At 39.5% G+C, this 22,503-nt stretch overlaps 1 protein-coding gene across 1 annotated transcript in view; it reads left to right on the top strand.

Moving 5' to 3' along the window:
* The first annotated feature begins 2,214 nt into the window (after positions 1-2,214).
* Positions 2,215-22,503, top strand: part of LOC124169253 — a 30,423-nt gene continuing 10,134 nt past the window's right edge. Inside the window, exons 1-4 of the mRNA XM_046547811.1 lie at positions 2,215-2,362; positions 3,952-4,072; positions 8,095-8,273; positions 11,703-11,858. Of these exons, the coding sequence (XP_046403767.1) occupies positions 2,293-2,362; positions 3,952-4,072; positions 8,095-8,273; positions 11,703-11,858 (526 nt within the window). The 5' untranslated portion in view covers positions 2,215-2,292. The remainder of the gene's footprint in view (positions 2,363-3,951; positions 4,073-8,094; positions 8,274-11,702; positions 11,859-22,503) is intronic.

Raw genomic sequence — 22,503 nt, 5'->3', positions numbered from 1 at the left:
ATGTGGAATGAATCAGCTCCTTCGCGAGTTAAGTATTTAAAAAAATTGTCTTCCTCCGGTGTCAGGCATAAGACCTTACTTTAAGAGAGTGGTAATACCACCAGAACGCGGATTAGGAGTCCTCTATATTGTCATATAATAACTATTACCCTGAGTTATGGACTCCTAAAATCTCTTGTAGTTTGTCTTTTTCTATTATGCCTCATGATAGTGTCTTTAGGTAGTGTAAGTCATTTCTCATCTTCCATACGTGTCACCTGCGCTTGGTATTTTGCTGAGATATGACTACATATGTATATTTTTAAATGAAGTAATTGTTAGCATTATCATTCATCTATAATTTTTTGAGAAATCAGCACAGTTGTTGAAAAATAGGCACGCAGTCTTTGTTAATGCTTATCATCTATCAAATGAGGTAGCTTCTCAAATTGACGTGTTTGTTTGAATGTAAGATTGAACTATACATTACAAGTTCTTTTCTTTCACATTACCTTTGTTTATATTCTGGCAATTTTTCAGTTATGCCATTTTTCATTACTTCTATAGCATCAGCCTTGCTACTTTACATTGAAAAATGGGTTTCAAAATACTTCTAGAGTAATTAAACAGTCACTAGTTGCTCTTGTGTTAAGCTGTTTTGATGGTCCATGATTGTCAATATACAATAGTATTTTCAGTGATTATTAAGCGCAATTGACTGTCAACCCATTAAAAGAAGGGTTCTATCAGGTCGTAATACGTTTAGTCTTTGCCGTGGTTTTATCTTTATTTTCGCCGTTTCCATTGTTGTCATGCCTAGAAAATTTGTATTTATGTTACCGAAGGTTTCGGGAATTAGTATCAACTATCCGAAAATTACCAACATTCTTTGCATACCAAACAAACGAAGAAATCTGCCCACATCTCCTTATGGGTAAATGGGCTGCTAGGACTAACAATGGCGGACGTCGTCATTCCCATAGTGGAAGCCTATGCGACGACTCGACATGATGAGAGAGTAGTGTTGAGAGAGCAATCTAGAGGACTCTGCTTCATCCGACTCCTCTGCGGCGCGGAAAGTTCGTAAAACCATCAAACAAAAGAAATTGATTCAGCAAAATGCATCGAAATTTCTACTTCATAATGGATAATTCGATGTGATATCGCATCACAGGTATATTTTTTGATTGATAGCTTACTGAGGAAACTATGAACACGGCCGTGAAGAAATAAGCAGAAAGAATTTTATGGAAAATGGTCCGAGGATTACATTAAAATTTTGAGGATTCGTGTAAGCCGCGCACCCCCTTTTTATCACCGGCATTTCCGGAGAAAAGGTGCGCGGCTTCTACGGGTAGATACGGTAACCTACGGCGAGATTCGCAGGGGGCGAATCATCCATAACGTGCACCATAGGTTAAAAATTTACTTTCACGAATATCGTCAACGCAACGAGTACGCTACACAAGGCACATACGCTATGGGATTAATATTTATTCTAATAATGAAAGAAATTTACCGATTAAGTGCCCATCAATATGCAATACAAGCTGTTAGAATACTAGGAAAATTCAGAAACGTAGATGAAAGAATTCATAAGTTCAGGGGCGGATCCAGGATTTCTTTCTGGGAGGGGTACTAGCACGGCCGCATCCAGGATTTTGTTCAGGGGGGGGGCACAAGGATACCTCGTCATACAAAACGAACGAAATGATAATGGGACCGTATTAAAAATCTAGCATATTTTTAAGGGTCTGGGGGGGGGCGCGTGCCCCCGCGCCCCCCCCCCTGTATCCGCCTATGCATAAGTTAGCAACGCCACAAGTCAACTTAACTATTTCTTAGTACCAACGCTGTGGATATAGTCTCTTAAAGATCGTGGAAAAAAACCCAAAATTATGTTCTACAGTCTTTCTTATCTTACATTTTTGATCTTATAAAAGGAAATTTTCGGCCGTTTGTAAGATATCGAATGGATAATTTGGCAATTTTCTGATAAAAATTTATGACGATAGTGTTATTGAACTTGTTTTCGTCTGTATTTACCGCATTTGAGACATAAAATGAAATCCCGAAAGAAAAAAATCACCTGCAACAAAACCAACCTACGTCAACTACAGATAAGATACCTATTGGATATTGATCCAAGTATAGGATAGAATTGCGAAATTTTCATGAAGATTAAAAACAAATTTGGGACGGCGTTGCGAGATAAGAGAAGCGAGAAGTTTCATCCCTTAAAGGGAAGCTTAAGTTGCGGCCGACACTTGTCCGACAGTGTAACTGCATAAGAGTGGTTCTTCGTTGATCAACATGTGGATCCTTATAAACAGTAAATGGATCTTCGGCGTGCTTCTAATGTTGTTTACCATCTCCGTCAGCGGTGAGTACTGCAAAAATGGAACAAGAGTTTGGTTCGCGATCAATGGGACTACATGTAGTAGGCCCTATTCCGTCCACACTATGCTGCTTTTCAAATATCGTTGCAACTGGCGCAGTCGTGCAAGATCGGAATGTTTCGAGCGGCGTCGCGGCAGGAGGAGGGACCATTAGTCCGCCTCTTATTTTTCAAATATGACCCGATTTGAGAATTCCTGACATCCGCATGCGCGAATTGATGAAAAAAAATAATTTCAAAAATTCCAGGTTCGTGCGACGTCGGGTAGCCGAAAGGCGTCCGAGGAGCCGTAATGTTGAGTGTAGTTTCAATGTAGAGTTTTTCGGCTTGGATAAAGTGTTTCCTGTTTAATGTTTCCTGCCTTCCTCTCGGCCGAAAAGATGTTTGAAATACACTCTAATCACCGATCCAAAGCAAACGTATTCGTCTAATGTAATATCTACAGTAAACTGGCTGTTTAGGGTTAAGAACAGTGGCGGATATAGGATAGGGCCAAGGGGGTAACTTACTAACAGTTAAGGGGTCCGAACAAAAATACGAATGTACCTATCTAGTTTAAAGTGGTTGCCCACATATAGGCTATAGCCCCCCTATTCCCTCTCATGATCTGCAAATGCATTGTAACATAACAAAAGCGTGTAAAATAGTCCCTAAACTTAGAGCAACTTTGTATTTCATTTTGTTAAAATAGGTAGATATATCGGGAAATATAACTACATACTTTTGTGCAAATTGGCAACCTACGAAAATTTCGACTTAATCTAGTGCGTGCTTCGACCAGGGATGGCTATTGAAACTAAACGAAAGTCAAAACCAGTGACATTTCAATAGCTTCGTCCCCGAGAGCGAAATGTAGAAACGAAACGACATGGATTTAAATCCAGGGAGCTAAACTCAGGGTCAAAACGAAATCGGAGTCAAAACTACTTCCGGTCGAAACTAAACTAAAACTATGGGACGAGACGACACGTTGATAATGTTTCCACCGAAGGGACTACGTGCTTCAACTTCGAACGGTTTAGTTTCTAACCACACTCCGAGAACGAAGTATGGTTCAATAAAGTAGAGGTTCAGCCTACGGCCGTTAGATGCACTGTTCACTCATATTTTTACCACTAACATGAGAACGGTGAACGCTAACTAGCCATTCAATTCTTAAGCTCAATGTTTTAACCTCTCTACTCCTTTGTCACGCGTAATGGGTCGAAACTATTCTCTCTTATCCCCCTCCACTCGACTTCAGAGATAGAAAACTTAACTATGAGCAGCAGAGATTCGATTAATTCGATTCGATTCGTTTCTGTTTTTGGGTCGAATATAACGCTGCAAAGTGACGTTGAACCGTCATAGCATTACCCTACTTCTTCAATAAAGTATAACGTATTATAATTATGCATCATGATTAATGTTATATATTTTAATAATATGCATTTCTTTGAATGCGACACTATCTAACTACGCGCTCGAAGTTACTGCCTAAGAGTTGTGATAATGCAATTACATATAAGGTGAGAATTACCGAAGTAGCGTGAAGTGATTGTGGTAGTAAAATATCCATTTTTCATTTTTTGCAGTTGATTATACCTGCGATAATATTACTTCGGAAAGAGTTTCTTACTTCGTCTCGCCGAACGATATACCTTCGTACTGCTCACTAACGGTGACTGTAAATGACCCAGCGGTTACTCAGCTAAGGTGAGTAAACGTTCTCTGTATGTGAGCCGATGAAAACGGCGTAACAATACCAAACCAATGTACTGAGTACTACATTATTCCATGCCTTATATGCTGACTCTGCCACCATGTCCATAAAATATACTTCGTGTAAAAGAAACTAACAAGGAGAGGCTACAACCAATACTCCTCGATACTAATGCCGTATTTTTTACATGTGCAGGACTCAAATTTCTCAACCTCCGATGGGTATAGGGCTTAACACGATGTGGTTGATGAAAAATTATTTCATTGATAAATAATGCGCACACTTGAGATATCCTTTCGACATAATAACCGTGGCGATTGAGGAATTGGTTGAGCCTTTGGACAAGATTTACTATAAATTATACTGTTGATGTTGCCGCCGATGACTTCCAATGAATTTTGCCTTTGCCTTGAAGCTCATCGTCTGTATCAAAAGGTCCCATCCTAGCCACATCTTCATTTAAGCGTAAATATGGAAATCACACGGCACCAGGTCGGCATTAGTGATGAGCGATATTTCGCTAACTGTGATTGAATCACCGTTACTGAAAAGTAGCAGTCACTGTCGGTGATTCAATATTCGAAATGACTGTGATCGGTGATTCTATCACTGGATTCGGTGAAGATAGCTCTGACTGTTACCAAGTGATATGCGATATATCGCAACCTGTGATTGAAGAGAAGTAGCCGATCAATGCCGGTGACTAAATCACCAAATACTCTAAATCACTGCGACTGTGAATACGGTGAAGTTAGCTTCGGCAGCTACCATGATGCTACCAATAGTAAAATAAGGATGTCTTATTCATCTTGTATGATAAATAAGACATTCTGTGAGAAATATACAGCTAAAGCTTTGAATTATGATGGTTTGATTATAAATATGTATAAAAAATGATTGGCCCTTATCAATTCTTTTACCACTTCAAATTTACTTAATTATTGTAATATAAACTCGGAATTAGAACAATTCCCTCAAAAAAATATTTTGCCTAATTTTACAATTTTCTATAAGTTTATTTGTTCCTATTGAGGAGAGCTCATTCCTTGGAATTGGACAAAGTAGCAGGAATAGCAGCGCCACAAATCACCGATGACTTTAAAGAGTGATTCACCTCGGTGATCGCAATCACAGTTAAGAATCACCGTTACTGATGAGTAGCAGTCACAGGTAACGAAGTGATCCGAAAATCACAGTTCCGCTCATCACTAGTCGGCATTGCATGAAGGGTAGTCGAAAATGTCCCATTGAAATTGCTGACGGAGCAGTTGGGTTATCTCAGCGCTGATATGACAGGCGTTGTCGTGGATCAGAACTCTTCCGGAAGTGAGCATGTCTCTTCGTTTGTTTTGAATGAAAATGGGCAAAATGTTCCGCACTGTCTCACACTCTAGCCACAGAGCTTTAAAAAAATTATCTTTTATCGTCATAAAGGTAAAGACATGTTAATGCTGAAGCCATTCGGCAAGTCTTCTGACTATCGCACAGCACACTTGGCGGTAGAATCAAATGAAGCAGTCTATTTAAAGAGATTGCCACTAACCTAAACCTGACAATTTACGATCAGAAAGTACTTGAACGTGTGGTGCAGAGGCAACAGTTGTCCCATATGCGCATTGCCCGCCTATCGCATGTAAGATGTTTTTTTTAGCGATCGGAGGTTGAAAAAACCGCTCTCGTAGAACAAGGCATAAAGTAATTGGCCTAGGATATTCAAGGAATTTTAGCCAAGTGGTTTGCAGAATATATTTTAAGGAATTTTCACTGAGCTAAACAGAAAATTTTAAACCATCCCCATAGTTCCAATTCTCTGGCTATAAAGCATCGAATTTACTCCTGTTCCCAAAAAAAGTTGCTGCGGGGTTTTCCTGTCTTCAGTTAGCACGTACACAACTTCTTTTTTTTCCTTTTTCTGCCGGCGCAATGTCCATAAAGTCACTGGGTGATTAAAAAGTCACATCTTTTTTGCTTGTTGTTGCTGAAAATATACAGGAACGTTAGGGATACGATTCTTATGAATTTCTAAAACGTCCACATAGATCCCGTGTGTTCATAAAATTTTAATCAACGTCAAAAAGGTCACCAGAATATGTTTCTTGCATTTATTTGTAAGACGGTTAGTTTTACGATAAAAATTGCTCTGACCAAAATTTCATAGTAAGTATTTATATTCAAAAGTTATATTTTGCCTTTTTTCTAGCTTAGATTTACCATTTCTAAGAAAAAGCCATTCGAAAGTGTACTGGAGCGTGGCTGGAGCTCTATCCTCCGTAACATACATGACTATTTATGCGCCCTCTTATATTATAGGATGCGTAACATGCGACATTGGTGGCTCTCACCTGTATATCCGCCATTAATCGGGACAAAAGGTTTAGTCTTAAATATTCCCTCGATAGAGTCACGCATATTGCGGATATTTTTGTGAACCTTGACCTCGAATAAAATATTTTGCATACACGGGATCGATGGGGAATTTTAAGGATTTTATTATAGTGGTATTCCAATCGTTCCTATAAATGTTTAGCTAGATAGGAATTTATGCAAGGCTCAATGTCTATTTGACCGGACTATCATCAGTAGCTCTTCATTTAAACGTGCTTGTAAGTCTGGAATGTTTATTAATACACCGAATTGTGCCCATACTGAAACAAAATACTGTATTCGTTGCTTAAAAACGCTTAATTTTGATGCCTTTTGTGCATAACATTCGTATAGCACCACTGTATTTCTCACAAATATAGTATTATTTAAACCAATAAACTCATTTAAGAATGTATTTCATGAAAAATCGTAATTTTTTTCTTTCTCCGGTATTATTGAACAATTAGTTAAAATAACCTTTTTTAGTGTCGCTCTGACACAGCGTCAATACTTGTGTTGTCCCGTAAATTACCTCATAACCAAGTAGTACTGTATTTAATCAAGGAAAAATTCTTGACAAAGCCAGCATAACTTCAAAACCCTCAATATTTTAAAGTTTTTCTTGGATTGATGAACTTGAAACAGGCAACTTGCACTCGCACCGATTTTGAACGGGCGGTAAATTACCGGCCGATATTTTACCGGCGAAGCGTTGCTCTCTCACACGCCGGATCTTTACCGGTCGAACGTTAAGTTGCTATGTTTTTCAGCCGGCGACGGTGATTCACAGTGACAAGGGCCGGCAGCTAACCAGCATTTTGCCGGTCCCGGCCCGTGATCGGTTTGCGTGCAAGCTCTCATGCCCTCCCACTGTTCACAGTTGGAAAGTAGACGGCCGATATTTTAACGGCCGTCCAAAATCGGTGTGTGTGCTAGGGGCCGTATGAAACATCCAGATGGCACTGCCTTTAGAAATGGTAACCATGCATGGTAACACGTTACGACCAGAAGTGGAAGTCAAATAAAAGACTTGAAATACTTGTGAATAGCAAGCATTAAAATCGCAGTATGACGTATTGAAAGGCAACATAAGAAATTACTTTAACCATTGCTAAATATAACTCCACCATTAAAGTAAGTTAAAATGGAAATATCAACTTTTTTCTTGAACTGAAGAAACAGCCAGAATCCACCGCCTGCAGTGATGGTAACCATGCATGGTATGAAGTTACGACCAGAAGTGGAAGTCAATCGTAAGCATGGAAAAATGCATGTTTAAAAGTTTAATCGTGTCCTTAACTGATTAAATTTCATCAAACAAACTTAGAAACGTAATTATAACATTTTTATCTTCATTTTTCAGAAACTGTAATGTGATGCATATTTTTCTTTAGAATCTTCAAAACTAATAAGTTATTTGAAATATGAGTTCGAACATGTACACGTATCTACAGTTTTTTAAATTTTTTTTGTGAAAAAAAGCATACCTGTTCATTATCCCTTTGAAGTGCATTAAATTCCGCTTTATAATGAAGGTGATGAGTAACAACCCGCTCTTCAATAAACTACAATTTAACAGATATTAATGTAGTTCTTACACATTTCGTTATGACTTTAAAATGATCCTGTTCAATACGAATTTTTATTTCAGGTTGGACTTCGAAACATTCAAATTAGAGCAGCCCACTATATCGGGGGTTAATCCAGGAGCAAATATTTACCCGCCGTATCTGTGTAATAACGACACCTTTACAGTGTCATCGCCGTCAACTGGTGCGTCCGGGAATCTAGGATTCAAGAATCTGTGCGGTGAAAACTCGGGGCAACATAGTAAGTCATTTAATGAATTTGAGGTACTTAGAGCGGTATCGGCCGATGCCAAGTGATGTGCTCAGACTACCTATTATTTAAGCAAAAGAGTTGCCAAAAAAAGTAAACAAAAGAAAACATAATTAGGAATAAAATGTTAGTACAATTTTGCACCTCAGCACAATACAAACGTCAAAAATGATTTTTAAAGGTGTTTACAGTAGTCAACTTGACTAGTTTCAACTTTGCTTCGTACCTTTGTACACTGTACAGTTAACGAAAAACTTTGACTACATGTTAACAATCTAATAGGGAAATCGTAAATAAATATATTTTTTAATAAACAAAAGACATGTAAGACATATGTAAAAGCAGGGAAACTAAATATATTTGCGTAATTTACATGAGTTCGGTGTATTGGCTTTCGTTTTGCGATGTTGGTATCAGCGAACCTGGCAGCCATCTTGCCAATTTCAGGCAGTTTTTCGCAGATATCTTTCTTACTTTTATCATGAACTGAAACTTTAGATTGTTCAGAAAATTTTTCTTCTAATTAGTGCCCTCTCAACAACATCTTGTTACAAACATCTTCTCTAATTCGAAAAAACCGTATTTATCCATCAGAGCCGATGCTCAATTATCCTAATTTTACCGTGAAATATCTCATAAATGGCTCATAGGAAACCATTTTTCTTTGTATCATTGTTATCTTGTGTTGCGAATAATATGTTACCAAAGTCATTTAATGCGCTTAAAATCAGGCCCTATTCACAGAAATATCACCATAATCACTAAGATAAGTTTTATATATCTCCCTACTTATCTCTAATATCAGCAAGTCTTTTCACATCGACGTATACCTTATATTTATCATCGTTCTTCACCGCCTCCAAATATCACATTCGAGACCTTTTTCTGTTCTTATTATCTACATGTCCGTCAGCAATCGTCTTCACTAGGTCATTACGTCTCAAGATGTGGCCGATAAGGTTAATCCGTCTTCTTATCAAAGTACTTTCCTACTCTTATTGAGAATTCATCATTACTAAAACGGTCGATCCATACGATCCTCATCCTTTTTTTTAGCACTTCATTTTGAAATTCTCCACCTTTGATTTCTTCGCGGCTATTTATGTCCATGCCTCACGTCCTTAAAGAAGCATAGTTACTACAGTTGTTAGTTCTGATACATTTCTTCTATCCTTAATTTTTTTCGCTCTTAGCAGATATGCCCTCTACGGCTTGACTATGCTACCGACAATTTTCTTCTTGCTTCTTACATCGCTAGTAATTTTCTTTCCCAAATAATAGAATACATTCACCTCTTCCATTTCTTTCTCTATATTTACAACAGACTGAAATATCTTGAAATATAACCCGTTGCAATTATAGCGCCTATATAACACAGGTTAGGTTAAACACCAAAAGACCCGCAAGATTTTCAATTACTCCACCACCTTCCTTAGAGTTAGGAACAAGAGTCAAATATACCGATACATATGCTTGCACTCACTCTGAGAATTTGGCACTGATTAGCCATTGGTTGAAAGATTGCAGGCATTAGTAGTAGTTCTGACATCGTAAGCCAGCACTGCGAGGAATACAATCTAAAGATAGAACACAAAAGCATAAAAATAAGGAGTGTTTGTAAAGCAGTTTTGAGCTAAATATAAAATTAAGTGGTCATAAGCTTGAACAGTTGAAACGATTTACGAGGGACATTCAGAAAAAAGTTCCATTTTACTTTTTTAAATCGAGTTTTGATTGAAAAAAGTTCAAACTTGTAGTAAATGTTTTTGATAATATGTATTATTTTTCTACATTATATCCAGAGACCTCAATACACTTCGTATACCGTGAAATAAGCTTTGAAATTCCTTCCTCAAAGAAGCTTATTAATTAATAAACCTCGTAATTATATGAGTAGAACTAGGATTTAGGATGTCCGACTATTTTTCTAAAAAGCTACTGCATTTTTACAAATAAGCTGCACATTCTCGTCATATCCCATTCTAGCAAGCGCTATGGGTTCACATGGAACAATACAGGCAGAGGTGTGGGCAGCGATAACAATATACTCGGCTCTTTCCTATTTTTTTATTTTATCTATAAATGCAAATTCTTCAATCTGCAAAATATTACGGCAGAATATAAAGGAAATTTTTATCTTGGGTACTCACTCTAACTCCTTCTAGTAGTTAAACTTGAGTCTCGTGCACAGGTTATGTGGCTGGCCACGTGTTACATTTTTATAAAAGCCTTACTATAGGCAAATGTTGTGTACATGTTATTCAAAATGACGATGATTAACCTCCCAGCGTAGATGTATGAACTCAGACTCCGAGGCGTTAATAATCATTATTCAAAGTATTGTACTGCTACGGACGGTATTCGCGGGTAAAAACAGCTCTTTTATTGCTTTAAGACTAATTTCATTAGGTAAATACAGAGCCTACAGCCCAAAATAAAATAACAGCGATACATGAAAGATTACTTGCAGAATAACTGCTACTGGCGTACAGGCAGTGTTACCCATATGTGAAGCGAATTAGGCTGGAAGCCGTTGGAGACTCGGAGGCTGCGCCCTAGGCTTAGACTGCTTGAACAATTGAGAATTTATATCTTTAAGAGCGACACAGAGAACATAATATTAGAGCCACACTATATTTCCAGGTCCGATAGAAGCGATAACTTAAGAGAGATGTTTTGCCGAACGGATAGACGTGGGAATTTGTTTTTCCCCCGAACCATAAAGGACTTCAATAAACGCTATTCCCAACCTCGTTAGAGCACTTCATTTTTTTATTAGCTGTAAACGGCTATCGTCCTAACACCCCCTGCCGCACGCCTTTAAGGCGGCTTGCGGGTAATTATGTATATGTAGATGTATTTATAAATAGTATACAAAACTAATGAGCAATTTTAATTATGAAATTTTCCTTTTATTAAGATGAGCAACTGCAACAATACTTAGACAATAAAAAATTTCGTTTTCAAATGATAAATTGATGCTCGTAACTGGTTACAAATTGTAAAAATCAAAATTAAACAAGGCCCAGTATGTTTTAAAGTATACCGGGACTAGCCGCGGTGACGGGAGTCACCCGCAATGCGCAATCGTGCGAAAGATCCACAGAGAAAGAATCATTCGCCTCGACCGGGATTCGAACCCGGATCCCCCGATTTTCGGTCGAGTGCTTTAGCCAGTTAAGCTACCGAGCTATCGCTAGTGTCCGAAAATATCCACAGGGAAGAATGACCGGGATTCGGGTTCGAATCCTGGTCAAGGCGAATGATTTTTTCTCTGTGGATCTTTCGCACGAAGGCCCAGTATGTTTAAATTTAAAAAAATTACAATTTACGTGTGGAACAATCTCCACAGAGATAAGAGGATATGATATCTGCAAATGAATAATATCTTGATGCATTTTTTTAAATTTTCCTTTTCAGTGTATGTCCCCGTGAACGCAACAATGGGAAGTGCATCCTTGGAATTTGTATTCGAGCTTGCGGATCGAACACGGTATCCTGGACTGATTTCGCCTCAATGGAAGATAAAAATAACCCAAATTGACTGCTGTGCTAACGACACAAAGGATCTATGCGGAATGCAATATCATGACGCTCTAAGTATGGTTGGAAAATACTGAGAGGGACCGCAATAGCTAGCTTGAATGCCTCCCTTTGCCGCCGGTGAGACGCTATTGTAGCAATTTTACATATAATAACAACGTCTCACCGATGTTAACAAAATAGTAAAACTTCCGTGTCATTGCAATCCAAGCTGCTACGACTCTGCAGCATAGTCTTAAATCGCCCGAAACCCTTCTATGCAACGTTGTGGTTACGTAACTATGGTACGTAGCCCCGTGGTCTACAAGAGAATGCACATCGTTTCGTAAATGCAAAATTATTTACAATAACAAGATTTTCAGCAGTAAGGATGAAAGTGAATGACAAAAATAAACATGATCTATAATGAAACCCGAACTAAGATATAAGACGTTATCGAAAATAAGTCCTCACGAAATCCTGGTGAAGTATGATATACAATTTATAAGGCGTCAATTCTTTGAAAAAGGAAAATTTTGAATTGAAAGAAGTTATTATATTAATGAGTAATTTGGTGAAAATGACTATTAGAACTAGAGATATTTCAAAATATCAGTAAAACGAAGGAATACATATTCTGAAGTGCAGGTTTGTTCTTAGAATTTCGATTTAATATAGTTCCTTGTCTTTGCCAATCAGCAAACAGTAGGCGTGCCCAAAGTGAGTCGCTCTCAGACCTCCGCCGAGTGAAAATCGTGAATCTGCTCGTGGAGCAGTGTTGCCAAACCTCACGCGTTCTCCTTGTATGTAATTAAGCAAGGTTCTTAGACTGTACTTGAAACTCTTGAGACTCTAAGAACCTTGGTGATTAAGTACCTATGCCTTCCACCAACGGTGCCTCATTCAGCGCGGTAGCTGACAATGTCATGAGAATCTGTCAAAGAATTATCCCTAATGCCTTGCAAATGAGTAGGTATATTGTCTTAACGCAGGGGCCAAAATACCTGTGGCCACCCCATGACGCACACGTTTTCAGTGAAAAAGTAGGGCGGCTATGTGCATTTGGCAACGTTATGTTCGCTCCTCCTCTCTCTCTCTCGGTACTAACCCCCCCCCCCTATCAGCGAAGCAATCCGAGATCGTCCGGGCTCTCACGAAAACTAACCCGCAGTCATAAAATGAATAGACTATAGTGCATAGGTGTATCCCATGCTCTCCAACCCTGAAGTACAACTTTCGGTTGTGTCCGACGCGTCCTTTCCGTCGTTTACTCATTAAAATTTGTCACGTCACATCATACAAATTCTGCGGTTGGAGATCCTACCGAGTGGCCACACCTCTTGACACGCACAAAGGACAACATGAATCGAAAGTATTCAACGCTTAGCCATTAATCTGGTCAGCGTAAACCTTTCTGTTGGGGTATGAGTTCAGCAGACGTTTTTGGTCAACGCACACGTAAAAATCAATGTTGCGGTGCGAAGAATAAGCTATACCGGAATACTGAAAATGCATTCCCATTGTTTAATGTTCAGCGTCATCCACTCACCGTCTTAAGGGCGGGACACAATGATCGCTAACGTGAGACGCGAGCCGTTAAGGGGATAGGATACTTCGGGAGAACTCCGCTGCAACGGTCGCTGGCATTTAGTTCCGAAAGCGACCGCTGCGTTTGAATTGGAGGGGAAGTTGACTGGGTGGAAGGGGGACTCGAGAGCGAAGAAAAATTCATGGTTGGGGAGAGGGACTGAACTCCCCTTCTGCGGTGTCAGATTTCGGTCCGCTGAGGGTCGGGATCTCGGATAACCTATGCAGACCCCACGGAGTTGTTTGTGTTGCAAAAAAACTCTTGAGGCCCAAAAAACTCTTTTTGTGTTTTTTGTGTTACTTTAGTTGATCAGCCTTTCGGTCGGTCTCTTTTTCTCTGGATAGTTCCCGCATTGAATTCCGCTCGTTTTCTTCACGGTGTCCCATTTCTATTCATCCTGTACCTCAATGAATGCATCGTAAATAAGATTGCAGTTTATAATTTATAATATAAAAATAAAATAGACCGTATGACTTGACTTATTCCACGCCGGTAACCAATATTACACAATATAATTAATCGAAACGAGAACGCGAGAAATCGTGTATCACTTTCGTTAATTGCAGTTTCATTTTTCTCTCTACCGTTTGTTGTGGCAATCCTCCACAAAATCCACGTTTATATTACTTCAATACTCCGTTTTATTGCGCACTTCAATTATAATTTTTTCCTATGATGGCTACGACAGCATAATTTTTAGTACAGCTGGGAGGAATTCTAAATTACCTCTATTTCGAAAGCTTCAACTCCAAGTATGAAAGGTGAAAGTATGTCTTAAAATTCGAAAAGTTTTACAAGTGGTCTATTTCATATGATACATATATGTGTTTATGATTACATTTATAAAAATTCATACACAGTTATTAAATCTCAACTCCCCTGGGATCATGCAAAATTAATTTTTTCTTAACTTTGAAGTCTGTAGCGCTATAATCGGCACTGAAGCTGAGGAGTCATGATATCCTCATTTTTTTATCTTACTCGTTTGAAAATGCCCGGAGAAAATTAATGTCGCGCCGCAGCACGAAAAATTTCGACTCGGTTCACAATTGGTGAAGGGTATTCAGAGGTGGAATTAGTAACTTCATGTATTGCGATCTCATTACCCTGTAAGAATCCCATCTCTAAAGGCCGTTTTACACGGTACACGGAATTGCGCAATCTGACGTACGTGCGAAGGCGAAATCAAAATTGCGTCGTGTAAAGCGGCGAATTGCTAGAACACATGCGGGAATGCGTGGATGAGAGACGGCAAAATAGCCACTGTTTTAATTTCGTTCATGCATTCGCGCAATTCCGCGCCATTTTAGAAATTAATGCAGCTCTAACCTGCGCAATTCCGTACCTCGTGTAAAACGGCCTTAATGCTGAAGCCGGAAACTTTTGATGCGCACGTGACTCGATAAACAATGCGGTTCGCGCGGCTGATAGCTATTAATTATTTCGATGTATGTATAGCATATTGTAAGCACTAATGGAAGTCGCACTTAAATTTGTTACAATATTAATTAATTTATAAAATTGGTCGAGAAAAGAAAAATGAGTCTTACTCAGCCATGCCATAATATATATGCGATAATCCAGGAAAAACCAGTGGCGGGGGCAGAAGGCTGCTGTTGGACGCACCGCGATATACAGGGATAAAATATTACCATATTTAGTCTCCAGGAGGCCGGTGTGCAAAGAGAAATGAAGGGTAAAAAGTTGAGGGAAAGTATTGATTAAAAAACATCAACTCCGGTACAATTATTTATTGTAACCAGGTGTATTCTGGCATATTTTAGGCAACATAAAGTTCAGGTAAAACTCTTTTAATTTATCCACCATTGCTGTGGCCCAAAACTGCTTTCCCTTTGAATTCTGTCAATTATAATCCCATGAGGAGACCACACAATAAAACCGCAATATTGTTTATCCCATATTTCCAGCTGTCCCTGTACTCGATAAAAATATCTGTTTCTCCTGCGTAACTTATATTTTCCTTCTTTCACTTCCATGAAGGTAGCTCTTATTTTTAACTCCTTCCTCAGGAGTAATATACCTACACTTATAGGGGCACTTGATTTCAACCAAGCCTTCATCATCAGATATTACCCCATCAGGACTAGCAGCCAAAAAAGGTAGTTTGTCATCAACAAAGAGACCTGTGGGTAAAACTTTATATTTGATAGAAGACTCATATTCCCTGATGGCAGATTTTTCGTTAGCATTTCCCCAATCTGTAGCCTTGTTTCCTCTGAAGGAAGGAAACAAAATATCGTCTGCCACTTTCTCCCTAGATGTTGTGGGCCTTAAATTGCAAATACGGCCAAAGGAAGAGGCCGTCAACCTTTTCCAGATTTCCGCCTGCCACGTCGCATTGAGCATTTGCTCTCGTGTTTCCCTCTCCAACTTTTCCCTTGAGGTTTTATCCATTTTTAGTGATGATAGGATATTATTCATGGAATCTTGGCTGGCCAATGCGATGTCACTTTGTACATCAGGAACAAGCCCATAATGTTTGTCTGGTCCCTCAATTCGCAGACGTTTCTTTTTTGAAGTTTCAGAGAATTCCAGACGTCGCTTTCTTATGTACTCCCTATTCCTTTTGGAGGAAACAGAATTTTTTTGGGCATTCTCCTGGGCTCTTGCTCGTCAGTCCTTTATGAATTATGCCATGTACATCATCTTTCACATTGAAGGCTATCGATGCAATGGCACACTTACAATTAGTTTCATAGGCCCCCCTTAAACATATATTTAGCCTTTTCCCTCCTACGCACTTAGCTACATAAGGATTGTAGGACTCCACAAGATTGTTAGTCAAGTTATATATCGAACTGGCGGAGTGATGAGATAATAGACTGTTGGCAGAGGTGATATCCTCCCATCGCAACTGATGAAATGAGGGACCAAGTTCTCCTCTCCTTGTTTGGGCACTTTGCAATAACATTTGTCTCATTTATTACGGTTACCAAAATCATGATTCGGTCCTTGCTCTATGTCCTTCTGTAGGAGTTTGACCCTTTCCGACCCGGCCATTTTCGCTCTGAAGGAGATTGCCCCACTCACAGCTACCCTCAATCTTTGCAAGTTATTGTTTATTGTTCTCCTGTACCCAACGGGCACTGCCCCTTTTGAATTTCTTGGCCGTCGTGCAATATCTTGTAGTCTACTGCTGTAATTTCTAAGTAGGTGGTTGACGCATTCTACTTTTTGCACTGGTAACTGCTGCCCATATGGCATTTCCCTAGACAGCCTTTGCATTATGCTACTATCACCATCACCTGTAATAAAGAGGATTTCATTACTTGAGAGCGATGTTGTTTGATCGTGAATGATTTCATGGTAAAAATATATTAAATATTCAAGTTTTAAAATTAACTTCCAACTAAAGTATTGAAAGAAAATGAATGCATATAGCTTCTAATGAACAAATATTTTATGCACATTAGCTACGTAAGAGTTGTATGACTCTACAGGATTGTTGGTGACATTATATATTAAACTAGGGGCGTACAAAATAGGAGACGGTGAACTACATTAAAATGCGTTTTTCAATTCTGTGAGTTTGCGTATTCAAAATTATGTTCCGAGTAATTCAACCTAACCGAATCAACAAATCCACCAAAGTCTTATTGCAATTACCTATCCGTTTTTTACAAATGATCCTAAACTCTGAGAAGGCAATCGTCTACCTCTGATTGCTCAGCTCGTCGATATTCATCCTGTTCCTTAGGGTCCATTTCTCCACCATGCCAATTGCTGCATCCAGGCTGAGGTGATGATGGCCTAAGGGGAAAAAACTAATTTTGAGAAAACGAATTTGCTGACGGTGATGTAATTTACACGTTAATTATAATTAGCAATTAGCGCTCCATTGAATATTTCTGAACTATTATCAACTAAATCGTAGGTATAAGATTTAATGTAATTATGTATTTTGCAGCAATATTTACCTTTCCATTACACCTGTTCCGGAACCCAATGGTGATGATTCTTCGGAATGAACGCTTCCGGTTTCAACTGCTACAAAATAAATGTGTAATAAGGCTTCAGGCAAAGGAGGGAATTTTTATTCTCGTTATTTTTCTTGAAGCTTAAATACTTGGTACACTATTAATACAAGAGAGTCATTTTTTAAACGCAAAATGAATTGAATTTCACTGTGAAATTACCTGCTTCCTTAGGTTTTGGAGGGTGATATTTCCTCTTCTTTGGCTGATAACACTTACGATATCTCCACTTCAGGTAAGGAGTTGGTTTTTCCATAATCTGCTGTCCACAATCAATCTCGACACTGACCCGTCGAAAAACACAGGTGTATCTTGCTCTCGTAGCACGCTTGAACTCTCCAGCCTCCCGAAACAAAATATTTTTTTTCTCCGAATATGACGCCCGACGTAGTGGAGCAGTGTGAGGGGAAGGAAGGCAAGGAATTGGTAGTGGGGGAGAGAGAGGGGAAGGAGAGAGACCGCCAAAGAGAGGGGAAGTGGAGGTGGGGGGATCCTTCTCTGGAAGACGACAGCGCCAGGTCCCCGCCAGCGCTGTGATAGACGTCGAACCGTAGAAAGGCCAAAACATCCATCACGCTCAAGAACATAACGCAAATTTGGTTGCATGCACGCTCTACCGGTATATATATTAGAAATTATGAAAGACGCAGCCTTGACTCAAATGTTTGATCATCTCTGAGTCTCAATTAGGAGCGGAGTAATTCTCACGAGAAAAAGGCGATTTTTTTGGGAAGTTTACAATTTTTTTCTCCCAATAGGTTTTTACGTGTGCAACTGTGAAGACATACAAACCAAGGCTACATATATCCTATGTTTTTTAATGGAAACAGTTCCTCGTTACATGCAAAAATGGCCCCCTAGCGACCTAAATGGTAGCTTGCTGCAACGGCACTTTTCTGGCGTGGTATCCAGTCCCCTTAACGGGAAGTGGTAAAAAGATGGCGGAAGGGAAAGCTTATGGAAGGGACACAACCACCGTTTACGGAGAGTACGTAAACGCGAGAGATGGGCAACTTTCATCTCTTCCCGTGCCCCGTACACGGAAAGCCAATCACAGCGATACAGCGTTGTTGGCGTCCATTGCTGAATATAGCAGTTGTTGTTGTCGTACAACGTGAGCTGAAGAGAAGTCAGTTAAGGTAAGACATTACTTAATTTAATTTACGTGCATACTATCCTCGTCGATTTCGAACATTCTTCAAAACTCTTCCTACACACAAACGAAAATACTGAAGATCACGAACAAAACCACTGCGAGGGCGTTAGTCAATTTTCTTTCCGGCCACGGGAACGTCAATTGTGACCGCACGGTGGCGTTCTCCGTCTCACGTTCTCCCGGATCCCGTCTCACGTTAGCGTTGATTGTGTCCCAGCCTTAAGCGGCATCCGTGCACGGTCGTGCGCGTGATCGAAGTGCTGTCTGAAATCTGGACTAGTTAAAAAAATGTAGGCGCCAAAAGCTTTGCATGACGGGCCATCAGTCACGTGTATGATGGGCTACTGAGAGGCAGACGTGCGGGAGTATGATAGGTCGTTGTGATAGTTCAGTTGTGACTGCGTTCCTGATACTTGTTTGTGACAGCGCAGTTTTTCTGGAATCATGGCTAACTCAAACGCATTTCAATCAGTAAATGTATTGCATAACATTATTTCTGTAGTGATCTTGGTTGTATTCTTTCAGTTCCCTCAATAAGCTTATATCTGAGAACCGTTGATTTTTTAAATAACAAACCTTGACATCAAACTATTCCGTTTTCGTTTCCGTGATTCACTATCACACACAAAGTCAAATAGTAATAATACCGACAACAACCTTGCATAGACTGAGCAGCACGACCTTTAGTAAACGCTGTATAGACGCTTAGTAGAGCTGTGTTGTGCAGTGCGGCCCTAAGTAGACGCGGTTATAGCGAGCTGTGTTGTGCAGTGCATGGCGGACAGAGCACGACCATGTTACTTCAATTTCGAGTCAACAGTGGGATTTCCAAGTTTCCCACTTCTCTGGGTACTATCCTTCTCGTGCAACGCCGGGTGAACAGTTACATTTTTTTTAAATAAAAATGATCATGTTCAACCTTAAATTGCTTACCAGCGGCTTACACTCACATCGACCTCAATTTTAGCGTGTATGAAAATTTAACATTAAAAAAAAAATTAAAAAAATCCTTTGCTGCTACAAATAATCCATTACTGAAAAATCTCTGGGACAATTAACCTCCTGTAAAACCTAAATACAGACTAGTTTAAAGTATACCGGGACTAGCCACGGTGATAACTTATACGGGAGTCACCCGCAATGCACAATCGTGCGAAAGATCCATAGAGAGAAAAATCATCCGCCTTGACCGGGATTCGAACCCGAATGTTTTTCCGAACCCGAACCCTTTTCCGTTCGAGTGCTTTAGCCAGTTAAGTTACCGAGGCGTCATTCTTCCCTGTGGATATTTTTGGACACCACCGGACAAGGTGTGTCCAAGGTGTGTCCGCCATGCACTGCACCACACCTTGCCCGGTGGTAGTGTCCAAAAATATCCATAGGGAAGAATGACGTCTCGGTAGCTTAACTGGCTGAAGCACTAGACCGAAAATCGAGGGATCCGAATTCGAGTCCCGGTCAAGGCGGATGATTTTTTCTCTGTGGATATTTCGCACGATGAATACATACTCTCTAAATGTGCCCTAGAACCCACCCATATTCCCGATCCCTAATTACCTCTAGTCACTATGCCATGACTCAATTTAAAATATAATCAAGTGACTTTTTGCTGTCTGAAGCAATCTAAAAAAAAGCGAAGCGCCCAGGAGACAGCCAGTTTTGGCTGGGAACAGCGGAATACCAAAAGAAGTGAGTGCGAGCGTGCGTACGACTCACATTGTCAGTAATTTTTGGACTTTACCCCGTAACTTCACAAATATAGTAAATAAAAACACTGTTCATGAGTTCTTTCGGCGAAGGAATGACGCGTACAACCGAACGCCATTATTTTCATTACAATAATCCCGTATATATGTTCCGCGTCGTCAACAAGAACAGGGTAGTTTGCTTCATCAAAGAAATCGATAGGCATTGATTGCGATTGGTTACGCAACATTAGTGTATTCATAATATACAATTTATTTGATTTTAGAAATTCCAGTTTAGACGAATGTTAATGGTCAATTTTTATCTCATTTAAAAAGGCCAGATTGGCGCCCTTGTGATGCCACTCCATGTGACGTCACATGCACCTAGATTTTGTACGAGTGTTGAGGAGTTTTACATCGTCTGATATTACCAATGCAATCATGTGACACAGAGCTCATGGAAACATTTCTTAATAATCACTTACTAAAATTGCCTATTGTCGGAATGTTTCCTTGTTTGGTAGGTATTAATAATCCTTATTCGATTAAGGGTATTCTATCCTAATTCAAAAATCCAAATTCAACCGTCGCAGGATTTTAGTTGCGAAGTCGGCCGCAACGGCCAGTGGAATGGGAAGCTTCCTTGGGCGGAGGGGAGTTGTCGCTGACCGAAGGAAAAAAAGGAAAAGAGCTTCGCTCCCACCGAAAAAAACACCCGGCGCTGTATCAAATTTCACTGCGGAGGTGCGATATTGAGAGTGGTCGGGATTCTGAGGTTGATTTTTGCTCTCTGGTGGCATTAGTCCCATCTCAGCCACTCGGTTGACGTTTCTTGGAAGAATCCAAATACGCACGCTCTCGACGAGGCTGGGAAGTACGGCCTGCTTCTATGAAGAAAGGCGATTACTTGCATTGTTCTCTCCTTATGCACTCTCCTCGAAGGGGAGAGCTGGTCAACGTTCTCATCTCAAAATTGTTAAGTGTTCTTCAAAGCATCGTAAAAGTCAATTACGCTAACCGAAATGCGCGTACTTCGTGAATCTTTTTTTTAACGTACAACTTTACATTTTTACGTTATTCCTCAGTATGAATGAAATAGTAACCACCCACGTCCATTTGAAAACGTGTATTCAATACAGTTACTTTCCGAAACATGTTTATTCAGTAATCATATCGCTACAGGGAGAACACTAATGAGAAATATGACAAATAATGAATTAACGAAAATTGATTTTCAATCATCTTTAATATTTATTGATTTATATGGTAAGAACATCATAAATTTCGTATTGCATCAGACATCACATACAGCTTTAATAAAGCCAATAACCCTGAATATATCGCATCGGGTAATATTGACTTTTTCTTCGATGTTTTTGTAACAAAATGATGCCGTTCGAACTAGAGTTTTTCTGGTCTCTAATTTCTTGTAATTCTGACTGAAGTAACGTTTAATATTCAAAGTGTTCCCTAGTTTTGCTGCAACCGACGTTTTGACCCGATGCGACCGAAAGTGCTACAATTTATTCTCGCTACCGATCCATCGTGGAGACGATTAAAATTCATTCGCTCGAATTTGGCTTGATGAAATTGCCGATGACTCATCTTCCTGGAATACGCCCATGTGCAAAGTGTGTATAATGAATCATCAGCATTTCGCCTCTTTTTGCGCAGAATTATTAGATATAATTGTGAAAATCACAAATCTCTACTTTAATTCTGTTTCTGGAAATTATGCAAGAGATCGTGATACAAGCAGTTCAGTGAAGATGAATAACTGGCTCTTATTAGTCTCCTTTTTCTCTCAGGTGCGTATAAAATTTCCCATGTTGATATTAGGGAGATTTGGAGCAAAGAAGTCTATCAAATTTTTTCCCGTACACTGAACTATCGGATTTTTTTTCTACGGTGCATTAGTTTTTATGACCTCAGCACTAGACTAGAAAGTAAGAAAAGTGACTAGTAAGCTGCAGTTACTGAGTTCATTAATAAAATATCCAACAAATTTGAATTTGCAAATACACCATCAGAGTGCATCACGATCCTTGAGCAACTTATACCATTTCGAGGCCGATGTCCTTGAACGCAGTATCTATCAAAAAGCCAAAGAAATATGTTATTGAAGTCATTGCTGTGGTGGATGCTAGGAAATTTTACCTAAAAATTGAAATTTATATGGGCAGGTAGCCAGATGCCCTTTCAAAGAATCCAATTCACCTCATGAAATTGTCAAACGCTTAGCAGAGCACATTGACTGCAGAGGAAGAAATAT

Source organism: Ischnura elegans, chromosome 12 (genome assembly GCF_921293095.1).
Source record: "Ischnura elegans chromosome 12, ioIscEleg1.1, whole genome shotgun sequence".
NCBI classification, from domain to species: domain Eukaryota; kingdom Metazoa; phylum Arthropoda; class Insecta; order Odonata; family Coenagrionidae; genus Ischnura; species Ischnura elegans.
Note: the sequence above shows the minus strand (reverse complement) of the source record. Positions and strands in the feature narration are given on the sequence as shown.